General features: G+C 47.4%; 6 protein-coding genes across 6 annotated transcripts; 3 read left to right on the top strand and 3 right to left on the bottom strand.

Moving 5' to 3' along the window:
- Positions 1-245: 245 nt before the first annotated feature.
- Positions 246-1755, bottom strand: gna2 (G-Protein alpha subunit; the record flags this gene model as incomplete). Its single annotated transcript, XM_006962988.1, has 5 exons — positions 246-590; positions 661-919; positions 973-1130; positions 1350-1534; positions 1638-1755. 5 exons carry the CDS (start codon positions 1753-1755, stop codon positions 246-248), a joined length of 1065 nt encoding a protein of 354 aa, XP_006963050.1.
- Positions 1756-11677: 9922 nt separating this feature from the next.
- On the top strand, positions 11678-13288 carry spe3 (spermidine synthase; the record flags this gene model as incomplete). Its single annotated transcript, XM_006963131.1, has 3 exons — positions 11678-11735; positions 12133-12702; positions 13011-13288. Exons 1-3 carry the CDS (start codon positions 11702-11704, stop codon positions 13286-13288), a joined length of 882 nt encoding a protein of 293 aa, XP_006963193.1. The 5' UTR covers positions 11678-11701.
- A 426-nt stretch (positions 13289-13714) lies between these two features.
- On the bottom strand, positions 13715-14632 carry TRIREDRAFT_104803 (uncharacterized protein; the record flags this gene model as incomplete). Its single annotated transcript, XM_006963314.1, has 1 exon — positions 13715-14632. One exon carries the CDS (start codon positions 14630-14632, stop codon positions 13715-13717), a length of 918 nt encoding a protein of 305 aa, XP_006963376.1.
- Positions 14633-16050: 1418 nt separating this feature from the next.
- TRIREDRAFT_57402 (uncharacterized protein) lies at positions 16051-16862 on the top strand (the record flags this gene model as incomplete). Its single annotated transcript, XM_006963132.1, has 3 exons — positions 16051-16099; positions 16238-16602; positions 16680-16862. 3 exons carry the CDS (start codon positions 16051-16053, stop codon positions 16860-16862), a joined length of 597 nt encoding a protein of 198 aa, XP_006963194.1.
- A 503-nt stretch (positions 16863-17365) lies between these two features.
- On the top strand, positions 17366-18558 carry tr43351 (Phytanoyl-CoA dioxygenase). The gene has a single exon (XM_006963133.1). It carries the CDS (start codon positions 17484-17486, stop codon positions 18423-18425), a length of 942 nt encoding a protein of 313 aa, XP_006963195.1. The 5' UTR covers positions 17366-17483; the 3' UTR covers positions 18426-18558.
- A 219-nt stretch (positions 18559-18777) lies between these two features.
- Positions 18778-19977, bottom strand: TRIREDRAFT_104807 (uncharacterized protein; the record flags this gene model as incomplete). Its single annotated transcript, XM_006963315.1, has 1 exon — positions 18778-19977. One exon carries the CDS (start codon positions 19975-19977, stop codon positions 18778-18780), a length of 1200 nt encoding a protein of 399 aa, XP_006963377.1.
- Between the last annotated feature and the right edge of the window lie 4892 nt (positions 19978-24869).

A 24869-nucleotide genomic window follows, 5' to 3' on the forward strand; every position in this document is an offset into this window, starting at 1 on the left:
ATTGAAGACTGATCGAGCCGGAGATGTCGAGACTCGGGGCTGTTGTGTATGGTGGTGGTGGTAATGGTGGTAATGGTGGTGACGAGTAAGCGATGAAAAGCGACAGCAATAAAAACACTGGCCGAGAGACGAAAAGAGCGAGATCAGATGAGCAACCTGGAGAAGAGCAACGTGTTAACGGACACACACTGCGGCGCAATGTAGTGTGATGATGACTTGGTGAAGAGATAGGTACGTTAGGAGCTTCATAGTATTAACTTTTTGAGGTTTCTCTGAATAATCATGTCTTGCACGGAGCCCATTGTGATTTTCAGCAGGTTCGTGTCCGTGGCATTGGTAAAGTGGCCGTAGATTTCCTTTTCGGGGTTCCTGCTCAGCGCGCGGAACTTGTCGAGGAAGTACTTGCTGGCCGCCTTGTAGTCGTCGTCGGGTCCGTGGTAGTCGGTGAAGCCGTACTTGGAAATTGGGCTCTTGGGGAGCTTCTCCTTGAAGAGGTCCATCTTGTTCAGGAAGAGAATCAAGGAGGTCATGGTGAACCAGTGGGAGTTGGCGATGGATTCCCACAGCATCAGAGCCTCGTTCATTTGGTTCTAGCGAGTGTCACATGTTAGCTCATCGGGAACGCCAGGTTGTACACGACTCCGAAACCCAGCCACTTACACCGTCCTTGTCTTCCACGAGGCACTGGTCATAGCCACTGATGGCAACGAGGAAGAGCAGGCAGTTGACGTTCTCGAAGCAGTGGATCCACTTCTTCCGTTCTGACCTCTGGCCACCGACGTCGAACATGCGGTACGTCAGCTGGCCGAGATCAAAGACGGTTTCTGTGATACCCGTGGTCCTCAGACGAGAGCGCAGCAGATCCTGATCGTTTGGTACGTAACCCTCGGCCCATATCCGGTCAATGTCTGTAACAAAGCTGGATGGGATGTTAGCAATGCTCGACAATCAAAGGCCAGGAGGCAAACTGACTATGTCAAGTTGTCGTGCAGAGCGTATTCATTGCCCTTGGAAACTGCTTTCAAAACGCCGCTGTCTCTCCACAATGCCTTGATGGGCTCTAGGTAGTCCTGGGGCATTCCGCTGTCGGGGCTGATTTCGTTGTCGACCAAGATGTGAGCCATGTTTTTCTACAAGTAATACATGTCAGTAATAGGTTCACAACAAGACAGCAGCTGCACGGAGCAGCACCAGCCTTGTTTTTTCAGGTTGTACATGACATCCTATCCGTGATCCAGGTCACACAGACACAGCCGGAATCACGCACTGAGACGCATTTGGATATACGCAAAGAAAGGCGGGTGGTACGGGACGAAATAAGGAGCCAGTGCTCGCAGACTGTGACTAACCTCGTTGTCTGGAAACTCATACTCGATTCCCAGCTCGCCCATGGCTTCGGCGATGGTCCTGAATGACTGGATAATGTTGTTGAAGATGACGGGCTTAAAGTCTAGCCTTTCGCTCTTGTTGAAGCCCTGGGCATAGATGAGCTTCATCTGCTTCAGAATTGTAGACTTTCCAGATTCTCCAGCACCTGTAGACGGAGACACAACTTAGCCATGTTCCCTACATCGAATGAAGGGGAAGAAGAAGAAGAAGGTGGTGATGGAAGAGAAAAAAGAGGAACCAAGGCTTACCGAGCAGCAACAGCTTGACTTCCTTTGCCATGCGCTTCTCGTCCTGGCGGAGGACCTTGTCCACCTCCCGCGAGCGAGCCTCGCCATCCTCATTCTTATTCCGGGCGCCAAAGCACATGCTGGCGTTCTGCGGCCACGGATGCGCCGTGGTGACGGTTCTGATGCTGGCGTATGTCTGACGGGTGTGTGCGGAGGCTGTCAATCGGCAGCCCGGGTCGGTCCAAGTTGGCTGTTGACGCGGAAGCGGCGGGCCTGCGGGCAAATGGGCTTCTGGATCAGAGCGGACGGGTAGCGGCAGCGGCAGCGTTAACGGGATGACGACCGGCGCTGTCTTGTTCTCTCTTCCTTGCGATTCCCCTTGTCTCGGTTTCTTCCCTTGACTTTCCTGTCTTTCCTTTTCGGTGTTCGTGCGCGCGCAAAAAACGTGGGTGCCCGAGAGAGTGACGGAGGGATTGCAATTGCTCGGGGATTGTCGCTTAGCAGATGATGCTATTACTCCCGTGCTGCGAATGTTCGGACTCGGGAAGAAAATGCGGTGCTGTCCAACGTCAGGCCTCCTCGCTCTCTAGGTAGTTTTCTCCTTCGCCCCTTTGTCTGGCGGCGGTCGCTGAGCTGCACGGAAAGGCCCCTGTCAAAGGTCTCGAGGTCCCTTGTCGGCCCGTCGCTCTTGGTAATGTAGCGTCCGTCTATCGTCGCCGTTCGGTCGTCGATCGGGAGGCGGCGTGGAGGGGAATTGGGATGTCAAGGGCTCGGGATGGGGAGAGGAGGGAAGAGGATAGAATCGGCGTGGGAAAGTCGGGACTTGGAGAAGGGCTGCACTGCTCTTTGAGCTGCATGCATTGGATCCAACAGCCACTTACAGGAAAACTCAATCTTTACCTCGTACGGCCACACTAGCAGAGCAAGGCCCGGCAGAAAGGCAACGGTACAGGATACTAAATAGTGATGAATAAGGTATTGACGACAAGAATGAGAGAACCTTGGAAGCGGAAGAGAAGAGAAGGGGAGCGAGCAGATGGGATTTAGGCAGATGATGGAGCTCGGCCGCACTGTTTGCTGAGGCCCGTCCAAACGCCGGACATGACAAGCTGCAACAGCCTAGTCCAAGTCCAAGTCCAACTTTTTTTTTTTTTTTTTTTTTTTTTTCTCCTCCTTCTTAAAATCTACCTGCTCGGGGGGCGAGGAATGGGCTCGTCATTGCCTGCTGCAGCACTGCAATTCGGGAGAGAGCAAGTTGATTCTCTCGCAAGCACCCAAGGCTTGCTTGGCTTGGCATGGCATGGCAATTGCATGGGGGGGCGTTGCATGGGTTCGGCATGGGCTCAACATGGTGCTCGGCAGGGGGCCCATGGCGCTGCTCGCTACCAGCACCAGCACCAGCACCAGCACCTCAAATCATGAACCCCCGACATTTGATGATTGAATCCTCCAGCCCTCCAACTGGATGCGGCGACCGGGGGGGTCCCTTAGCGGCTGCTGCGGCCACCACAGAGGCCTGCCATCGAGCACTGGAGCTTCTGTTCTGTTCTGCTCGAGCGCTCTAGCGGCCTTCGACGCTACGCTACCTTACGCTACAGGGGGCTGGGGGGTCGCGAATAAGGGGGCTGCAGTGGGCTACGGTATCAAGGTATGAACAGAATGTACTTGGCCGCTACTCCACTCTGGCGGAGAGGTACCTGAGCCCTGCCGGGACGGCGTCGACGGATGCAGCATTCATCCCCGAAGTGGGCGGTATCTGCGTCCCGCGGCCAGGTACTTCCTCGGTTCCTGCAGCAAGGCCGGCAACGGTGTAGACGGTACTGCGGCATCTGCCACGATTCCAGCCTCTGCCGTGTCGGGTACTCTTGCACAGCAGCCAATTTTGCAGCAAACTTGCTCACAAATCGGAGGAGCAAGGCCGAGGCGCTGAGGTCGTGAGGGCCAGTCAACGTCCATTATCTGGCACTCCACAGGTACACAATACCTACCATCCCCCGGTGGCCGCGAACATCGCTAGCGATGGCTTCCCTGGAAGTTCTTCCTCTACCTACCTAAGGTACCTAGCAGGAGACGTACCACCACCACCCGACCTGAATGCCGCGTGTCTCCTCATCTTCAAGCCAAGAGCCAAGACTCCAGTTTAATGCTGCCTCTTGAGTGGTCCCTGCATGGGCAGCACGCGTCTCTACGCACCAGAACCGACGGGTGGGAGAGACATTTGGGCGTAAAACTGCCGGAAGGGCGGATCGAGGACGACTCGTGGCATGGTAGTCGCTGAAGAAGGAAAAAAAGGGTGGGCGATGATCCCTGTTACACATTTGCCTTGCGGAGCATCTTCTCATGGGGTGCGAGTAATGACTGGGAAAAAGAAGCGGCGAAGAAGGCGGACAGAAGAGACAGAGGAGAGAGACGGATTGACAGGGAGAAGAGAAGAGAAAATATCTCGGGAATGTGGGGGACAGAGGAAGCAGCGGGAAAGCGAGAAAAGGAAAAAAAGAAGATGAAGCAAAAGTAAAAGGGAGGGGGGCAAAGAATCAGAAGGGTGGAAAAGGTTGTATTATCACAGCACAGACCCGTGGCTGAGGACTGGAGTTGAGAGCCTTCTTTATTCTACAGTACCATGGATGCAACACAACACACAAACAGCACGGCTGAATCTGCATCGACGTCGACCTACGAAGCACCCACCACTCCCTGATAGGCAAGGCAAGACGGAACGAACACGGACAAGACTCTCCTTCGGCCTACCTGCAGACTAGACTGGCTTACTCACACGAGCGCAGCTTGCCAATGCTTACTCCTCCATGATAGTAGTAGTACTGTACTGATAGATATCCCGTCTGGAGGCTGGCTCTCTCATGCGCTGCAACTACGCGCTGCTACCCCCCCAAAGGACATCCATTGGACACACCGGACCGTGGCCGCTCTGAGGCAAAAGGCCGCGCCTCGAGATTTACCGTGCAGAACCACCCCAAGGCGTCGCAATGGCATGACAGAGACTGACTAACTGACCAACTGGCTGACTTGACTGACGTCTGGGCGGCACTAGATAGCCTTAGCCGGGTGTGCTAACGGCGTCGAGCGCAAGATTGATCCCATACCATCTCCGGCAGACGTTGCGCCACCCCGAGAATATGGAGTCGTGAATGATGCCACCACTTGACTGCCCTACCACTCAAGTCATTCCAGGCTACATGTATTACTCGTACCGTACGAGGCTGCTCGGACGCACAGCCGTGGAGTACTCGTATGTACATAGTAGTTGCTATTGACTGGCAACAATATCCGATGCGATTCTGGTCCTGTAATGTCATCTCCTCGGTTTCAACGCGGCTTCTTCCCCCCCCCCCCCCCCCCCCCCCCCCCCTTCAAAGATCAAGGGCAACGTTTGATAACCCTGGGACGCAATTTCATGCCTGCTCGCCCATCCAAGGATGTTACGACTTCGGCAAGCAGGGCCATCGTCACCACCAGAACGCCGATCCCTCGTCTCAGCCATCAGGCATGCGAAACACGATCCATCTCGCTGCTTTTCTTTTTTCTTCTGTTCCCATCTTCTCCATAGTTTTACCTTTTGCTTATTTTTCGTCATACTTATACTATCTTTTCCCCTCAAAGTGCTATAATATGTTATGAACCATCTGCGATCATCACCCTCTTCTATCTGCCTAGCGAGAGACAAACCGCGCAAAGACATCGCCAACGGATGGCGAAAGACGGCCCGTGCCAGGGGGGCGTGGGAAGGCTATGTGTCCGGCTGTCCGCCCTTCCCTTCCCTTCCCTTCCCTTTCGCGTGCTGGGTGGAGCAAAGGTGTAGTAATACATAGTGGTCATGTCATGGTCCAAACTTGCTACTAGCAGAGAGGCCGGTCAAGTTGGTGTCTCTGCTAGCTTGAGCCTTCAATATGCCCTTTTTACGAGGCACGAGGCAAAGAGGCTCATGCTAAAACACGGGACTTGCTATCAAGCCCCCCCCCTCTGGCTAACGAGCCCCCCCGTGTGGCTGGGTATCGCACTAACTGACGAGGATGTCCGATGCCGGCTTTTGCTTATATTTCACGATGCATACCATCTTTATCAGCTCTTCAGTTACAAACTTCTACTGCACTAATCATTCAGCTAAGTCATAATGACATTTGGCTGTGATGCCCTCATCCAACCTATCAACAATGCCTTTAACAGCGGCTTTAGGGATGAGCTGGAGAGCAACCCGCAATACATACGTACGGTCGGGCGCTGTGTTGCAAAGGTCACGTGCAATGCAATTGCCTTGCTGACTAAGCCTTAGTGGCTTAGTCAGCGGATGCACTGGGCGTATGGGTTGATAATAAGATCAACTTGAATTCTGAAGATGTATAAGTAAGGCAGACGAGGGCGACTAGAACACCAAGAAATAGCCAATTGCATAGCATCGCAAGCTTCAATTTACAATTTCCTTTTCTATATGCGCGGCCTTTATAATTCAAAAACGAGACTACACAGGTTACAGCCAAATTTGCATGGCAACGCCGTAATCGGACTTCAAGCCACAAAAGCCACAACACGGGGGGGCTCGTTAGCCAGAGGGGGGGGGCTTGATAGCAAGTCCCTAAAACACATGTTCATCTCGCGCAGCAAAACACGTTACAGTAGCGGCGATGATCTCTTTCTTCTTTCGCCTTTGCATAGGGTGGTAGATTGCTATTATTATCGTGAGGCGCGAAACAAACAAGAAGAACAAGCTCAGGATAAGGCAGTAAAAGGAGACGGATCGAACATGTGGGTGAGGAGCTTACTCGCATGAGAGCCGTGCGGCACTCTGGTGCAGCATCGGGCAATACCTACTCCATCTAATTCCGTCGCATACCCTCCGCAAACGGAGACTCCCACGAAGCCTTTTCAAGGCTGGCAGTCGACTTTGGGGTTTTGTCGCAGGGGCTGGGCAGCCTCGTGCTTCCAAGACATGATGTTGCAGTGCAGCCTTGGTAGATCGGCATTTTTATGGGGTTTGTCTTACGAGTACGGGGGAGGCCCAGCGGGAGCAGGCTGGTGAAAGAATCGTGGATGCACTTTGTCTCGAATGTATTTACGCCGTTTTCCCAGGGAGTTATCGTAGAGATACAGTGCCGCTACGACGGGGGATGTGTGCCTCTTCATCAGAGATAAAGGACAAAGGTGCAACGTACAATGCAGGCTTCAGCTGATGGACTTGTTAGTAGCAGCATGGAAGGGGATGGATAATCCGTTGGACGAACCCTGCTGTAATGGATGTTTCTCCCATGCGCCATGCAAGTCAATCGCAGCATTCGTTGCATACAGCACTCTATCGTCAGCCGAGGAGCCTAGACAGCCTGGAGGACGTGAACATGTACATAATCTGCCCGCCATGAAGCAGACGCAAATGCCGGGCTTTGCAAAGGCTTTCCCAGGATGGAGGAAACCAGGATAGAGAACTTTGGATGAAACTAAAATGCCTCATTGGGCATGGAGCAGCTCCGGGCTCCGTTGAATGAGCTCTAGTGCAACTGAAAAGATGGAAGAGAATATTATTACACGAAAGCATCAAGATACTGCTGCTCGGCATTCGGATGCTCGCACTTCGTGTACAAGTAGGAACTTGCGGAGCATGTTGGAGTACAGTAGATGGCTTACGCAAAGGACCTCTTGACTCTGACTCGGTTACATTCCGTGCTCAGAACTCAACACTTGTGATAGTTGGCGTACTGTATTATCATCTGATATCCTACAACTTGAAGTTCGTACAGATGTGGATATGCTCCTACTACATACATACCTAGCAGATGACAAGCATTGACGTCGAACCGCTTCCCCGTGTGTGCAACCCTCCCTCATGCAAGTCGGCTACCGAAGTAAGATGGTAGCATCCAATGATGTTCATCCATCCCATCACCCCTCCTTTTTGCCCATTCAAGACGTCAACAAGAAACAGTGCGTAGGAGAGAGCTAGTTCTACCATTACCTACCCGTCTCTGTCAACCTGCCGGTATGATTCCTGTCAACCCAGAAAATTAGCACGGGGAAAAGAAAAGAAGAAGAAAAGAAAGGAAATACTAAATGTTAGTGCACCGATGAGCGGGCCAGGTCTGATTTGAAACATCGGCGCGAATGACATGGGTCAGTAGCCTGCGAGACGGTTTGTATCGGGTGGGTTTGACGGGCTTGACCCCCTGTTTGCACTCTGCTCGAGCCGGCGTGACAATCGCGGACCGGCTCCATGTATGTACAAGTTACTAATGGTATGTATGGAGGTAGTAATAATATGAAAGTACAGTCGCAGTGGGAAGCATCTGCAGAGTCGCAGCGTGTAGGTCGCATGTCTGTGCCAGAGCAGACAGACACAGTTGGTCATATCAGATGCCTTGTTGGAGTTGGCAGAAGGAAGCATGAATTGCCACTCCGCATTGGGCTGGCGATGGAGTGTGGATGTGACGGCAGAGAGGCTTTCGAATCCCTTGCACCTCCTCCCGGCGATATCTGTGAGAGATTCCAGATTGGTGCGCGTGCGTTCTACATTCATATACATTGTACTACGATGTAGATACGAGTTACTATTATTGCCTTGCTGGTGGGACGTGTTGAGGGGGGAACCAAATCCTACCGACGTGTCGATGCGGACTTTGATTCGACTGGAATCAATGTCCTCGAGTCGCTTGTCCGGGTTTTGCTGTGTCTTTTTCCCTTAACACCTGATACGTCATTTTTTTTCCCCCGTGCTCGCGGCATGTACGAATAGGTAGATTGAGCCCATCGTGAACTTTTGGCGAATACCACCATTTGCCGATGGTGTTGCCAACGCACGTGGCACGCAGGTAGGATCCAACAGCAGCACGCAAGGGATGAGCAAGCCACGTTCCCCAGTTTCATCAACTATGACACACCGTTTGCTCCTATTTTTTGATAAAAGGACGGTAATTATACATGGGGGGGTGTTATATTGTTCCTGTTCTTGGGACTTCCCGCCCTGACATGGTGCTACCCTGCAATCACTCCAGGTGAACAGGTGCGCATATTGAGTCTCTACAACGATAAACCAACATTTAGGGGAATATTGTCGTGCTCGCATTGGTGAAAGTGTGTCGCGGCAAACTGTAAGAGATAAACGTCCTTCTCGAAATGTGCAAGGCTGCGCAGTATATGCAGGTGAGAGAAACTGCAACATCCCCGTTTGAGGAGTCCCTAGGCATCGTATAATCGCGTATAACTGGCTTGTCTTGAGGGGAATAACTCTTGATAACAAAAGTAGATAATCGTCATTACTCACAGCAGCATGACAATCTACTAAAAGGGCAATGACCGCTCATAGAGGGTCACTTCTACCCTCCACCGCAGAGACGTATTTCAGCAGCCCGTCAGCACGAGGTGATACATGTCACACTCCTTGCACATAAGGACCGATAGCATTTTTTTTTTTTTTTTTTTTCGTATCCATATCCGAGCAGGATGGCATCCCTCCGCAAGGCTTAGTTCACAACGTGGCCAGATCTCCTGGTCTTTACCCGGATTGTGCCGTAAAGCCTCACGGAACGTGAATACCGTCCATATGCCCGGGTCGTTTCCCCCGAACCGGAGGGGCCCCCAAACGCGCAACGGGCGATCACCACGTGGGACAATGCGCGGACAGATGCGACCTCGGAATCCTCCTCATCCTACGGTGTGATCTGGATGAAGGCTTTTGTCAAACTATGTAATTCCTCAGATCTTCAAGGGGGGGCGTAAGCTAGCGTCGACTTTCAGTCTGGCGTGAAGAATTCGGACCGTTGAGAGTCTTGGACACGGAGCAACTCTGATCCCGAATGTCCTGAAACTGAAATGCAAGGCTGTCGGACATGTAAATAATGAATCAACTTCACTTGGCCGAAGAATTCGAGGGATAAAGTTGAGAGTCGGGAGCGCCGTTGCAGCACTCAAGCTCCCCTTGATCCGTATGGAAAGTTGCAAGTATGCGGAGAGTTACACCGACGGCGCCTCTCATGTTCGGTCAAAGCATCAGCAGAGTTGCGACCAGACCCGAAATACAAGGAATGTCGTGATTGTATCTAATTAAGTGACAAAGACCTATCAGGGGGGGCAAAAATGACTTACAGGAGGTTGAGCAACTCACAACATGACACTGCGTAGCGCTTCCAGTAGTTTCTTACCTGGATTGCACATCCCAATGTTTCGCCGCGTGGTAATACCATTCGAATCGAAGTAAACTCATTCCTGCCGGACTTCGCAAAGAAAGTCCAGACTTGCCCGTTATTGTTTGTGCTGGGCCGCCCCTATCGAGCCCGCGCTCTACCATAGCGTTGGACATGGAACCTTGTCCGTGGAAGTTGCACAGTCTAATAGGACTATCACGAGTAATCCGTATTGTTGGTATTGCTAAAGTCATGCATGCTATCATACTTCTCCCTACTTCTCCCTGTCTTCATGTTCCTTTACTCTACGACTGCATCGGCTCTTTTTGATGGCTCTTAGTGCTTAGGCGCGACTTGCACAAAAAAAAACCCTTGCTTGATCCTGCAGACGCACCGGATATATCACCACAATGCCCTTATGCGTTCAGTACGCATGTCTTGATATGCTAGCAAGAGCTCAAATACTCAGTACGAGTAAAAGAAGAGCTCGGTATTGGTAGTTGACTCCCTTAGGATGCCAACTTGTGACATACCAATCTCCGGGACTGATCATGACAAGTTTCCGTAACGCTACGGCATTGAATACATACCTTCAGGACCTTTTCTAGCTTTATTTCTTTCCTTCTTATGACTCGGGTAACTAATGTCAATGGCCGTTGCCGTTAGTCAACGGCCTCCTGGAAAGCATCTCAGGTCAACGGCACTGGGAGATTGAGGCCACTCTCAGCATCTACCAACCAATCCTACGGACCTAGACAAGCGGAGACTAGACAATATTTCTGCTCGCCATGAAGAGGATCTGCTCAGCTGGTAGACTGACTCTTGAGCCTTCTTTCATGTTGCGAACCAACTGCCATGTAGCCCTTGTACCAAGCATCGTCGACCGGTGCCTGCCCTGCAGCTATTCGCTGGTTGCAAGACATCCCTCATCCTCCTCAAGCCAGGTCATGTTCCCCGTTCCAGACGCTCCCAATTGGCTTGTTATTATCCATGGTAGGTCATGGGAATGGCCCGGTGAAGGTCTGGCCCCAAAATGGGGCAGCAGAATTTTCTATACTGATTCTGTTCGGCAACCTTATAAAGAAGCTTGGAGTAGCTTGCATTGTTACCTGAAGAGGAAATTTTACGAGAACACCAACGATTAGATAGTGGGTTAACAACTCTCGAAAGCGGATCTCGTCAAACAGTCACAGCTCAAGAGGGTGTTTGGATACCTACCAGGTAGGTTCTGCTTCTACCTCCCCGCCCTACTCGTGGCTTCAGGTACACGGTTGCATTCCGTAACTCTATAAAGATACAAGTAATGAGAGATTCCCTTTCGGTTCTGGAGCTGGGCGTTTGAGCCAATCAGCAGCTCAATGGAGTAGCTGCAGCCCAATGACTGGGCTTGGTTAGCTTGAAGCTTTCCCGACGTCACGCAGCTCAGCAGAGTAATTCCTAGTACTAGGTAGACGAGTGGTATGACCGGAAGCAGACGAGGTACCTTCTGGCATCGACCTCAGCTCTCTTAGACACAGCGTCTGCCTGAGGAACACAGGCATTGAGCATATGATTACGTGTTGAACCTTTACTGAAACAACTGCGAGAATATTGAACCGCCTCATACTAGGTACTATAGGCATGATCCAGGCGCTGTCGTCTTGCATGCAGCAGCAACACAGAACCCTCGGGCTCCGTCTTGGCTTCAGCTTCGAGACTGGCAGAAATGCGCCAAAAATTTTCACCCCACCAAGAAAGCCAATTGCGCCGCGAATTTTGCATGCCTCGTCTGCGGCAGGCGCGCGGCGCCGTGCTTTCCCTGTCCCGTCTTTCCCTCCGTTGACTTGGACTTCTTCTTCCTCTTCCTCCTCTTCCTCTTCTTTTACTTCTTCTCCTCCTTTGTTCTGCCCCTCGTCGTCCTCTTCTCTTCTTCATCCATTGATACCCCGGTTTACGCCCTCGCGCCGTTTACACACCACCTCCAAGATGTCTGGCGAGATTGTTCACCCCACCATCCAAGGTTTGTAGCTGAATCTCCTTCTTTGCTGCTCGTTCATACCCCGCCTTGCGATGGAAATTTCTGTTGCAAAACTGCCCCTCCATGCCAGTCAAGATCGTCACGAGTATGGACGCGATTGCTCTCGGTCTGCAGCATCAAGATGCTTCTTCTTGTTATGGAAACGAAGCAATTGTTTCCTTACAGTGCCTGACCCGAACCTGGAAAGTCTCTTTATCTATCCGGGTATCGTGATAAGCAGGTATCACGATAAGGGAAAAAAAAGTTGCCATATGCCATAGCGGGATCATCGCCGAGGTTGAAAAAAAGAGCTTCTATGCAGAAAGAAACAGCACGCGCACCTGAATGGCTTCGTACTAGACTTGGCAAAACTTGATACTGATCACCGCTGCTCCTACAGATGGATGGTTCCGCGAAATCTCCGACATGTGGCCCGGCCAGGCCATGACCCTCAAGGTCGAGAAGGTCCTGCACCACGAGAAGAGCTTGTACCAGGACGTGCTCATCTTCAAGTCCACCGACTACGGCAACGTCCTTGTGCTGGACAATGTCGTCCAGGCCACCGAGCGTGATGAGTTCTCCTACCAGGAGATGATCACCCACCTCGCCATGAACTCCCACCCCAACCCCAAGAAGGTCCTCGTCATTGGCGGTGGTGACGGCGGTGTCCTCCGTGAGGTTGTCAAGCACGACAGCGTCGAGGAGGCCATCCTCTGCGACATTGATGAGGCTGTCATCCGCCTCTCCAAGCAGTACCTCCCCCACATGGCCGTTGGCTTTGAGCACCCCAAGTCCAAGGTCCACGTCGGCGACGGCTTCAAGTTCCTCGACGACTACAAGAACACCTTCGACGTCATCATCACCGACTCTTCCGACCCCGAGGGCCCCGCCGAGAGCCTCTTCCAGAAGCCCTACTTCCAGCTCCTGCACGACGCCCTCCGCGAGGGCGGTGTCATCACTACCCAAGGTTGTATGTCTCTTTTTTCTTTGAGAAGGCGAGCAGCCCCCCATGGGCTAGGCCGGCATGCTGGAGGCGACCCGTGCTGTTTTCTTCCATGTGGGAACAGCTTTGGCGATTGCATCCATCTCCGACTCCCTAGGGGCTGCCAGAGCTAGTGCTGCTTTCTCAACCCGGGCCGCTCGGTAGTTCCGAGAATGGCAATCTGTCTCGTAACAGAACACATGGAGGCGAGGCATCTCTCGCCTGGCCAGAAATCTCCTATATGACTTTCATCATATCTTGCAGGGCAACCAGCTAACGTGTGTGACCCCAACCAGCCGAGAGCCCCTGGCTGCACCTCCCTCTCATCGCCCGCCTGAAGAAAGACTGCAAGGACGTCTTCCCCGTCGCCGAGTACGCCTACACCACCATCCCCACCTACCCCTCGGGCCAGATCGGCTTCATGGTCTGCTGCAAGGACGCCAACCGCAACGTCCGCGAGCCCCTGCGCAGCTGGACCAAGGAGGAGGAGGAGGAGAAGTGCCGCTACTACAACGCCGAGATCCACAAGGCCAGCTTCATCCTGCCCACCTTTGCCAAGAAGGCTCTGGAGTAAGAGCTGTAAAAGGTGTGCTTGGGTATGAGTGGCTTCCAAAGAGCAACGGTTAAGAAACCGAAAAAAGGAGGATGAGGGCAAGGCTCGCCCTTGTTAATGAGAATGGCTTTATGACAACCAGATCAAGGAAAATCCCGAATGGGACCAATATTGGACACATTGGGAGTCCTACGGGAAGATCTACTCTAGCAGACATGTTGTATATCAAACATTGAATAGATCGCTCTCTCATGTAGAGGCTGCCCCATACTCTGTGTCGTAAAGCAACGATGTGAACGTCACCATGATTGATACCTAGCCATCCTCAGTGTAGTTACGCAATGTCATGCCCACATAGTGGAATACTCATGAATTGACGCCCTCAAGTTCCTAGCCCAGCGATTTTATCCAATGTCTACAAATTTTCTTGGTATAGTATATATTCATCTATAGCTCGTCAAACGAAATAGCTCCCTTGTTGATGTCGGGATATACATCAAACCTCCTTTGGCTATTGAGCGGGATATTCTTGCGGGCCTCAGCAATGTTGTCGCCCACCAGCTCGCCCTGGACAATCGTTTCGTGCTCATCGGCCTCGACCAGGACCTTGGCCATTGGATCGACGATCAGGCTGTGGCCCCAGGCGTGGTAGCTGGCGCCCATGTCTCTCGCCGGACTGCACAGCGCCACGTAGATCTGATTATCCACGGCGCGCGCCTGGGCCAGCAGGCGCCAGTGCATGGGGCCGGTGGTGAGGTTGAAGGCGCCAGGGTAGATAAGGGCAAATGCGCCGCGGCGAGCAGCAATGGTGGCGAGCTCGGGGAAGCGCACGTCGTAGCAGATGGCCACGGCGATGGTGCCGTACTCGGGCAGGTCGATGAGGGTGACCTTGTTGCCGGGGCTGAGGACGTCGGACTCCTTGAACTTGATCTTGCCGGGGATGTCAATGTCGAAGAGGTGGACCTTGCGGTGGGTGCCGAGTAGGCGGCCGTCGGGGCCAAACGTCAGGCTGGTGTTGTAGTGCTTGCCCGTCTCGGGGTTGAGCTCCGGGATGGAGCCGCCGACGAGGTAGACGTCGTTGTCGGCGGCCATGGCGGACAGCGCGTGGAACGAGGGCGCCTGCTCGCGCGAGGGCGGCGAGGGGAGCAGCGTCTCGGCGTACTGGGGGAAGTAGTCGCAGCCGTAGGGCGAGTTGAAGCACTCGGGCAGGACGACGAGCTTGGACCCGGAGCGGGCCGCCTCGGCCACCTTTTCGGCGGCGTGCTTGAGGTTGGCATCCTTGTCGGCGCCGGAGGCGAGCTGGATGCACGAGATCTTGATGGGCTTCTTCAGCACCGGGGACAGGGAGGAGGAGGAAGAAGACATTTTGCGGAGGAAGAGGCCGGAGCGGAGGAGGAGGGGTGCGAGGGATGTCTGGGGCTTGAGGATGTATCTGGGGCTTTGCAGGATGGAGGCTGTGATTCTCCGTAGGGACGTTTGCATGACGGAGAGGCAGCCTTGGAGAAGAGAGAAATGAGGGGATAGAGAAGCACAAGCAAAGCAAAGTGATGGCGATGTGATGAGGTGAGATGAGATGGAATGAGCCTCCAAGTGTGAAGCCCGATAGCGATGCCGGAGTAGCGGCGGTTCGGATCGGCTACGGAAGGAGTGCACTAGGTTGGAGCTCTACGGGGAACCACTGCAGCAGTGTAAAGTACAGGGTACCTGCGTTGCAGCTGCAAGACCAAGCAGGATCAAGTAGATCTACTTGATGCAAGTCATTTGGAGAAGGTGCAGCTGAGCACGGGACTGCTACAGAAAAAAAAGCAAGGCAGCCAAAGATGAGAAAATATATGGCGAGGATTCAAGCTGCACACATCAGAAGCCAACAACGAAAAGAGAGAGAGAGAGAGAGGGAGGAAAAAAGGCCAAAAAATTAAAGAGAACCAATTAGCAATTGCACGTTTCGATCGTGCGACCTCCGGGTTATGAGCCCGGCGCGCTTCCACTGCGCCAAATTGCTTTGTTTGCTGGTGATGTGGATGGCTGGTATGAGTCATTATATAGGTAGCTTTTGCGCAAGGTGGATGCTTGTGTGGGCGTCATCGTAATAAGTGACAGCCCTCATCATCTCAATCGATACTGTACTGGATGAAAGTCAGTACTAGGTAGGTGATGATAGCATCTGTAAGCTCTTATCGCTGCTGCTGCTGTCTGGGCAATCAGTTACCCTGCGTCTTATCAGTGTGGCTGCTGCTGCAGCAGTGTACAGTACGGCCGTCATACAGTACATGCTGTTAATGTCGTCAAATGGGCGAATGACCCTCTTGCGACGCTGATGGATGTCGCATGCTGTGCGTTCATTGGCGGCGATAGGGAGCTGCAGCGTCATACTACATGCAAAGAATAAGGGAAAAAAAAGGATGAGATGTCGCATTCGTCATTTGCGACTGGGCAACTACCTTACTAGCAAGGACCTGGAGACGGTAAGGAGGCGTGCAGCCTTTGGTGTCGAAGGCCGTCGCAGCGTCATAGGCGCCTAACGCCGTGACCGAGCCACGGTGCTGCAGCGCTGTTACTGCGCTAGTCTCAGCCACGTACCGTTTACCAGGCACCTTCATCTGACCAGGCAGCTCTTCGGTCGCTTCCTCTTCCATTTCATTGCTCAATTCCCATCTCGACACCTGTTCTCAAACTACCTCCCAGGCAAGAAAGTCGCAGGAGTTTCATCGTGCACTAGTCTCTTGGTCTCTTGGCTCTCATACGGAAAAAGCGCCAAACGATTCAATCTGTGTGCCTCAGTCATGACCCGGGTCTACGTTTATACGGCGGGCCTGGTGGCCTTTGTTGCCGGTACGTCACCATCTTTCAACGACCAGAGCTGTCCAGCTCGGAGCTTGTCGCGATGCGCTCGATGCATCTTGCCGAGCAGGCAACAATGGGCATTTCTGCGTGAGAAAACGGGGTAAACTGACTCAGACCGCAAACCAGCCACGGCCATGATTGTCGCCTCCATCGTCGAACCCCATTGGATCTCGTACTCGGTGACGACGACCAAAGGCGAGACGCTCGAGAAGCACATTGGGCTGCACAAGAGCTGCTCCAGCCTCGACGACCCCTACTGCCGCGACTTCCCGTCCCAGGAGCTCTGCCAATACGGCGAGCGCTACTTCTGCTCCATGTGGCGGACCGTCGGCTTCATGGCCTCGTTTGGCATCGTCCTGTGTCTGGCGACGCTCATTTCCTTTGCCATCGTCATGGGCGGCGGCAAGTACCGGCGCGAGACGGGGTGGCCCTTTGTCGCCGCCCTGCTGTCGCTCGTGTCCGTGGTCGAGTTCATCGTCATCTCCATTGTGGTGCGTAGAGATAAGGCGCTGCTGCTGCTGCTGCTCTTGGTGCGTGGTTGCGTGTGAGAGATACTGACGTTTCACAGGCGTTCTTGTACGACCACGACGCCCAGTTTACCATTCCGGGATGGAGGCTCGATGTTTCGTGGTATCTCGGCACGGTCAGCGCTGCGCTGTCGTTGATCACGGCGGCTGGCCTGGCTTCGTCTGCCTACTTTCTTCCGCCGGAAGAAGGTTACGAGTTTCTCGACGATCCGCTTGATGCTTGATTTCCAGTCTGTCTTTTCACGATTTATAAGGGTATACTCACACGGCTTGGTTGGTCTTGATCGCATATCTTCTTGATTCTCGTCCCTCTTTTCAGAGAACTCGGACATTTGGTATATGGTAGCTTGGCGCTTGGGAGTATACACACACGATTGAATGAGTCTAGAGTTTTATATTGGTGGTATCTAGCCGCGAGGTGCATTCGCAGTTGTTTCTTGCTCTCTCGCAATACAGCTTGCCATGACATGCGTGATGAGCCCTCGTGAGATCATCTGTAGCTCCAATCTCTGCAGATGCTTACCATCAACACGAAAAGTGCCGTATTCCGTCCTTATCGCGACTTATCATCGGCGTAGTCCGACCCCGGAACGAGTCCCGGAGCGACTTGAGGCGGCTTCCGGCGGGGTTGATGCAGGACCTGGAGGCAGAGAAAGGGACGTCACCCCCACTTGAGAGACCACTTACAACCACAGGCCAGCAGCATCATTATCAAAAAAGTTCGCTCACCCGTAAGACGCTCACAAATCCTTCCCCCAGGACTGTTCTCTTCTTCATCTCTCCACGATCATCTCTCCGTCTTTTTCTTTTCTGAATTAAAATCACCTCGTCTTCACATCTTAACCATGGCTGATGCAACCCCCGGCCTCACCCCCGAGCAACTCGCCGCCTTCCACAAGGACGGCTACCTCATCATCCGCAACGCCCTCACCCAAGACACCGTCTCCTCCCTCCTCAGCGAAACCCACCACCTGCTCGAGAGCTTCTCCCTCGAGGACCACCCCCTCACGCGCTTCTCCACGGGCGAAAAGTCGGACCACGTGGGCGACGACTACTTCCTCTCGTCGGGCGACAAGATCCGCTTCTTCTTCGAGGAGGACGCCTTTGACGACGCGGGCAACCTGACCAAGCCAAAGGAGCGCGCCGTCAACAAGATCGGGCACTACCTGCACGCCCTCTCGCCGCCCTTTGCGGCGCTGCTCGACGACGCCCGGGCGCGGAACAAGGGCGAGGTCAGTCCCGCGGCGGTGGCGCGCGACCTGGGCTTCGCCGACGCCCGATGCCTGCAGAGCATGGTCATTTGCAAGCAGCCCGAGATTGGCGGCGCCGTGCCGCCGCACCAGGACTCGACGTTTTTGTACACGGAGCCGCCGTCGGCCGTGGGCTTCTGGTACGCGCTCGAGGACGCGACGCTGGAGAATGGGTGTCTGAGTTTCTTGCCCGGGTCGCATCGCTGGGCGCCCATCGAGAAGAGGCTTGTGCGCAAGGCGGGAGGCACGGGGACGGAGATTGTGGATAATGAGGGTTCGAGGTTTCCGCCTGGGGAGGAGTATGGCGAGGAGAAGAAGAAGGAGGGTGTGGAGGGGGGAGAGTATGTGCCTGGAGAGGTCAAGGCGGGTGATTTGGTGCTGATTCATGGGAATCTGCTGCACAAGAGTGAGCGGAATACGAGTTCCAAGGGGCGCATTATCTATACGTTTCATATTATTGAGGGCGAGGGGAGGAAGTATGATGAGAAGAACTGGTTGCAGCCGCCAAAGGAGGGCTTTACGAAGCTGTTTGCCTAGAGGGACAGCACAGCGAGAAATCAAAGGGGCTTGAGTGTTGTAGAGGGTGCTGCCGCTCAAGTTTTATGTGCACATCATGGTTTGAGGAAGTCTATCCGTTGCTCATGCGCGCTCTAATGATACATTTAGGCGTACACAGAACCAAAGAAGAGAAGAAAAATGTAGCGGTCCAAATCCCATTTCAAAGCGAAAACCAGTATGAATCGAGGAGCCTATTCCGGGTATCGTGATATCCGCCCCATGCAGCAAGGCCACAGCCCCATCTCAAAAGACAGTCAAGACCTCGTAATCCAACACCATGAAAATTGTATTATCGCCATGTATGCCGCGTACGGACTCTGCGGATAGAATACTATTCTTCGTCGCTCGAGCTCTCGTCGTCCGAGCCAGACTCTTCCTCCGTATCAGACGAAGACGAGGATGAAGACGAAGACGAGCTGCTGGAGGACTCGTTGCCGTCATCGTCATTCTTTTCCCCATCATTATCATCGTCGTCTGAATCATCGTCTGAGGAACTGCTGCTCGAGTCTGAATCGCTGTCTGACTCAGAGGAGCTGCTGCTGTCATCGACATTGGTACGTAGTTTTCTCCGCCTCTTGCCCACACCTTCGCTCAGCTTCACCTTGGCGTCGCCCTCGGTGGTCTTACTGCTGTCGCTATCGCCAATGCTGGCCTTGCCGGAAGAAGCCGTCGCCGTCGTGGTGGTGCTTGCGTCCGTCTCCTCGCTGTCTGACAACTGATCCAGCACTAGCTCTGCACGCATGCGCTTAATCACACGCATGATGACATCCTCCACGTCTTGCGACGAGCTCCGGTACTCCGCCTCGTCAAAGGTTTTCCGCTTCCGCCCTGCCTGCGAGTGCAGCACCTGAGCCAGCACTTGGTCGTATCTCAGCTGCTTCTCCGGGAGGTTTACTGAGCCTTCCGGGAAGCCAGCGGCTCCTGCTGTGCTGTCCTTTGTCCTCAGTTCCATGGCGGTTTCTTGTAGTCTCGTGCGGACGAAGCCCTTGAGATCGCGGATGTATGCGTAAAAGGTATCAATGTTGGCGGAGGGAAAAAGAGTAGGGTCGAAGGCGAACTTGATGAGCGTCGATTGGTGGTTCTTGTTGAACTTCCACGAGTCTCGAGCCGTGTTCCACTGGTTGAGGTACTCCAGCGCTGGCTTGATGTCGGAAGGAGGAGGAGCAGGAGCTTGCTTCTTCCCAGGCACCTTGGCCTTCTTCGGCGGCGGCTTGTTGCCGGCGGGCTTCTGGGTGTCGGCGCCGCTCTTGGTGGGCGTCTCGCCGAACGAGACGGACTTCTTCCTGTTCAGCTGAGGGCTGGGCGCCGCAGCATGCGATTCGTTCCGCGACCTTTTCAGCGCCGACAGGCGTTCGCCTGCCGGCGGGGCCTCGGGCTTCCGCTTGAACGGCGTCGACTGCTGGGTCCTGCTGCTACTGCTGCTTGGATGCCCAACCTGCAGGGTTTCGTTTGCTGCTTCGGGGCCTGAGCTCTGCTTGAGCTTCAGGCCCAGTCGCTTCCAGGCCGGCGCACGACCGTCGCCTGAGGACATGGTGTGGATGTGGAATGTGGTGGGAAGAAGTCTGTTCTTTCGTCGTGGAAGATAGTCTGACGGAGATGTTCGTGGAATTGAGTCGCAAAGGATCGTCAGTTGGACCTCAAGTTCGCGTCTTTGGTGATGAAAGCCAAGAGCTCTAGGACAGGGCGACAAGAAGCGATTGCGTGTTCCTGAACAACGATTCTTAAAAAGAGGCAGTTTCAGCTCGAAACAAACCAATGCAGGTCCTCAATTGCCTGCTGCAGCTGCAAATCAGGTGCCAATCGATTTCTTTGTTTAAAAAAAAAAAATAGTTGCTTGCGCGAATCATCTCGTGTCTGAATTCTTGCTTCACGAGACCGATAAGATGCCCCGCCAGGTTTTTTTTCCTAGAGGCTCCACCAAGTTGGTACCTCTCCAATATACCACTCACTGGGTGGAATAAAGGGGATGGCAGGAACAGTAGGCTAAGAGCCCCTTCTAAAAAGGTTAATTATATAACTATAAGGAAGGTTAATAAAAAGCTATATAAAGGCTATAAGGATCTATTCTCTTACTTTTATATATACACTTACTAGCTAGTTAATTAATTAATTTTATTATATTAAGACCTCTTTTTTATTAAAAACCCCTGCATTTTCTTTATAGTAATTAAGATAAGGGGTTATTAATATTTTATTATATTTAGAATAATTTATTTATAATATATTTACATTTTATAAGTAGTAAAAAGTATAGCTATATAGCTAGTTAAAGCTAAGTATTATTTATATCCTTTTAGTATATTAACTTATATAACTTATTAAGCCTATATATTATTTTATTTATTCCCTTTTAAGACTTATTTATTTTATTAAAACTTATAAAGGTAACACTTTTAATATAAAAGCTATATTATATATATTACTATAAAAAGACCCTTTTAAATTACTATTAAGATTATAAAGTCTTAAAAGTTTAATTAAGCTAGGCTAACTATAGTAATTACCTCTATCCCTTAAACTAGGCTTAAAAAGCTAAGCCTTTACTTATTAAAAAATAAAATTATAAATTACTATAGCTTTAAACCTAGCAGCTAGATTTATATCTGCCTTTATTATAAATATAAACCTATTAAAAGAAATTATATAGTTATTATAAAATAAATTAAAAATTAAAAATTCTAGTTCTTTTACTTACTTTTTTATAAACTAAGACCTAGAACTTAATTTTAATATATAGTTTAATATATAAGACCCTTTAAACCTATTAAAGCTTAAGATAGAATACTACTTAAAGCTAAAAGAGGATAATAATTAGAATAATATAAGTAATATAGGAAATACTATAAGATATATATATATTATAGCAGTAACTTTATTTAATAAATCCTACTTTATTTTTTATTAGCTAAATTACTTAAAAGCATTCTTAAATAATAAAAATCCTATCCCTCCTAGTTATATAATTAAATATATTAATATAAACTTTATTAACTTAGCAGCTAAATTTATAAATTTTACTAATTTCTTATAAGAAATTAGTAATAAGGCCTTAAATAAAATAGCTATTATAAAAAACCTAAATATATTTTATAATATATTAAAAAACTAATTTCCTACCTTTATATATATGCCTAACTTTAATATAAAATCTAATAATTTATTAAAATAAAAGCTAAATAAGTTTTTAAAAGTATATTTAACTAAGGCTTATATAGCTCTTTATAAAGCTAGAGGTAAGGATTATCCTTTAATAGGCCCTTTACTAACTTAGGCAGAAGACTATTACTTAAAGGACTTTATTAAATAAATAGTTATAAGCTTAAAAAATAAGACCTTATAAAAAGAAGTAATTAACTAATTAGCTATATTTACTAAAAGTATAAAAGCTTTTACTATAGTAATTAATATTATTAAAGCTATTATTTATATATAAAAAGACTTAAAAAAAGCTTAATTTAAGAAGGCTTATATAAAAGCCTATAAGTATATTATTTAAAAGAGGTTTAAAAAAAACCTTAATTATATCTTAGTAAAGGAATTTAGCTTTAATTTAGTAGTATTATTTACTATTTTTTAAAAAGTAGTAAGCTATTTTATAAGCCTTACCTTAGGCTTTTTAATCTTACCTTACTATAGCTTTTAATAAACTTTATAATAGCTAATATAAAACCTAGTATAGCCTTTAACTTTAATATTAAAATTACTACTACCTTTATTACTAGCTTTTACTAAATATTATAGCTAAGGTAATAGTTAATACTATAGCAGTTAGTTATATAAGTAGCCTAGCCTTACTTTAATAAACTAGTTTAAGACTTTATATATAAAGCCTCCTACTTATTTTAAGAAGATACTATAAGCTAGAAGAAGCTTTAAATATATATACCTTAAGTTATTTTTTAAATAGGATATATTATAAGACCTTCTGCCTTATATAAATTCTAAGAATATATATATTAATAAATAGCTTTTTATATTATTAAGCAAGCTAGTCTATTTTATATATAAATAGGCAGAATACTATTCTAGCTGCTGCTTTACTTTTTTAAATTAATAATTATAAGTATAAGAAAAGGCATACTTTAAATTTATAACTTACTATAACCTTAAAAAGTTAGCGCCTAGCTTAAAAAGAATTATAATTAATATATATACTGCTTTTATATATTTTAAGAAATATAATAAAATAAATACCTTAATTACTAAAAGCTAAGGTTAAACTTAGCAGAAGTCTACTATAAGTCTAACTATAGCCTTCTGCCTAATTATATTATACTACTTATAAGAATTTAAGAAGGTGCTAGTAAATATATATTTAGCTTAAATAAGTATAAAGAAGGAGGCTATTTTACTACTAAAAGCTATAGCCTAGTATTTATAAAAGATTTTAAAAAAGAATGCTATAGTAAACCCTTTAAAAATATTAAAAATAGCTATATTAGCTACTAAAATAAAGCCAGCCTTTAAAAAAAAAAAGGCATAAAAAGAACTAGTTATTATAAAAAATAATATAAATAAATATAATACTAAGTCTTAAACCCCTAGCTAATAGCTTTTATTAAGTAAATTTAAAAAAAGTATTAAACTGGCCTAAATTATAAAAAAAGATAAAGAAGGTAACTTTAACTTTAAAAAACTAGTATTTAAATTTAAAGTAGAATTAACTTTATTAAAGCTATAGCAGCTTAGTCTTAAAGGCACCTGCTAATTTAGTAAGCTATTTAAGTATAAGTTCTTAAAAAAGATTTAAAAAAAAAAATAATAATAAAAGCCTAGTTAATAATACTTAGCCTTAATATATATAATACTATACTATTAAAAAAAAAGGATTTTATACTAAAGTTATTTTAAATAAATATTATATTTTAATTAATCCTTTATAAAGTTAAGTACTAGTTACTAAAAGACCTAGTATAAGCAGACTAAGGTTTAAAAGCTAGCTTTATTTTTAAAAACTTTATAACTTATAATAAAATACTTATAATTAACTTATTCTTAATAAGATTTACTAAATTAATTATATTTAATACTAATAAATATTATACTATTATAAATAAGTTTATAATACTAAATCTATAATATAAAGGTATTTAAAAAAAGGTATAGGCTATAGTTAAGCCTTTACTAAATAATAAATTAAAGAATATCCTATTACTATTAAGAATGCTATAGCTTTATAATATAAAAGCTATATTTAATATTAAAAAGGGCACTTTATAAATTAATATATAAGCTAATAAAAAAGAATAAAAGACTATATAAAGACCTATCTTATTATTACTAAATAAATAAAAGATTATACTTATACCTAGTACTTTTAAAATAGCTAGGCATTATATAAGAATAAATAATAAATTTAAAAAGGATTTTAACTCTTCTTCTTTAGCTAACTTAAAGGAATTAAAAAATAATAATAATAAGTAGAGAAATTAAATTACTTACTTTAACTTTAGCATATTAATAAAAGGCCTAATAAAAGCTAAAGGGAAAAGATAAAGATAATTTTTAATACCCCTTTCTTTTATATATTAATAAATTTAAAACTAGTATTTACTAAATATATACTTAAATTAACTACTAATAAAAAGACTTATAAAGGATTTAAATAGGTATAAGTAATTTATTTATATTATGCCTTATATAAGCTAAAAATGCTAAAAGATATTAAACTAGATTTTAACTTATTTTTACTAAATACTAAAAAAAAAGACCTATACTTAAAACCTTATAAATTACTAAGATTAAATATAAAAAACTAGCCTAGTTTTATAAACTTTACTAGGTTTTATAAGGTCCTTTTTCCTATACCTTAATAAGTATTAAGGAGAATAACTAACTTTAATATAAACTAAAAGATTATAAACTAATAGTTTAAATAATTTAAAATAAAAATAAGTTTTAAAATGCTTAATAATATAAAAAAAAAGGTAATATAAATATTTTAAATATACTAAAACTTAAAAAGGAAAACTATTATTAATATCCCTTTTATAAATTTATTTACTTATAAGCCTAGATTTAAGGAAGGAGTTAAGCTATAATAAGGTTTATTAAAAAAATAGTAAAGTAAGCCTAAGAGATATTAATTAAATTGCCTTATTTAGGAGGGAATTAAAAGTAAATAATTTAAGTATACTTATATAGCTAATAGTAAGTTATCCTTATAAAGTATAAAACTTATATTAATTATAAAAGCAGGGTATAAAAATAACTTATAAGCTAAAAAAAGACTAATAGTTAACTACTTTTATATAATAAAGGATTTACTAATAATATATATTTTTTTATTAACTAACTTATATAATAAGCTAGTAGATCTAAAAGTAGAATTATATTATAAGTTTAACCTTAAATATACTTACTAGTTTATTTTAGTAAATAAAACCCTTAAATATATATTAGCACCTCCGCCCGAAAATCCCC

The sequence above is a fragment of the Trichoderma reesei genome, assembly GCF_000167675.1.
Source record: "Trichoderma reesei QM6a unplaced genomic scaffold TRIREscaffold_4, whole genome shotgun sequence".
NCBI classification, from domain to species: Eukaryota; Fungi; Ascomycota; class Sordariomycetes; order Hypocreales; family Hypocreaceae; genus Trichoderma; species Trichoderma reesei.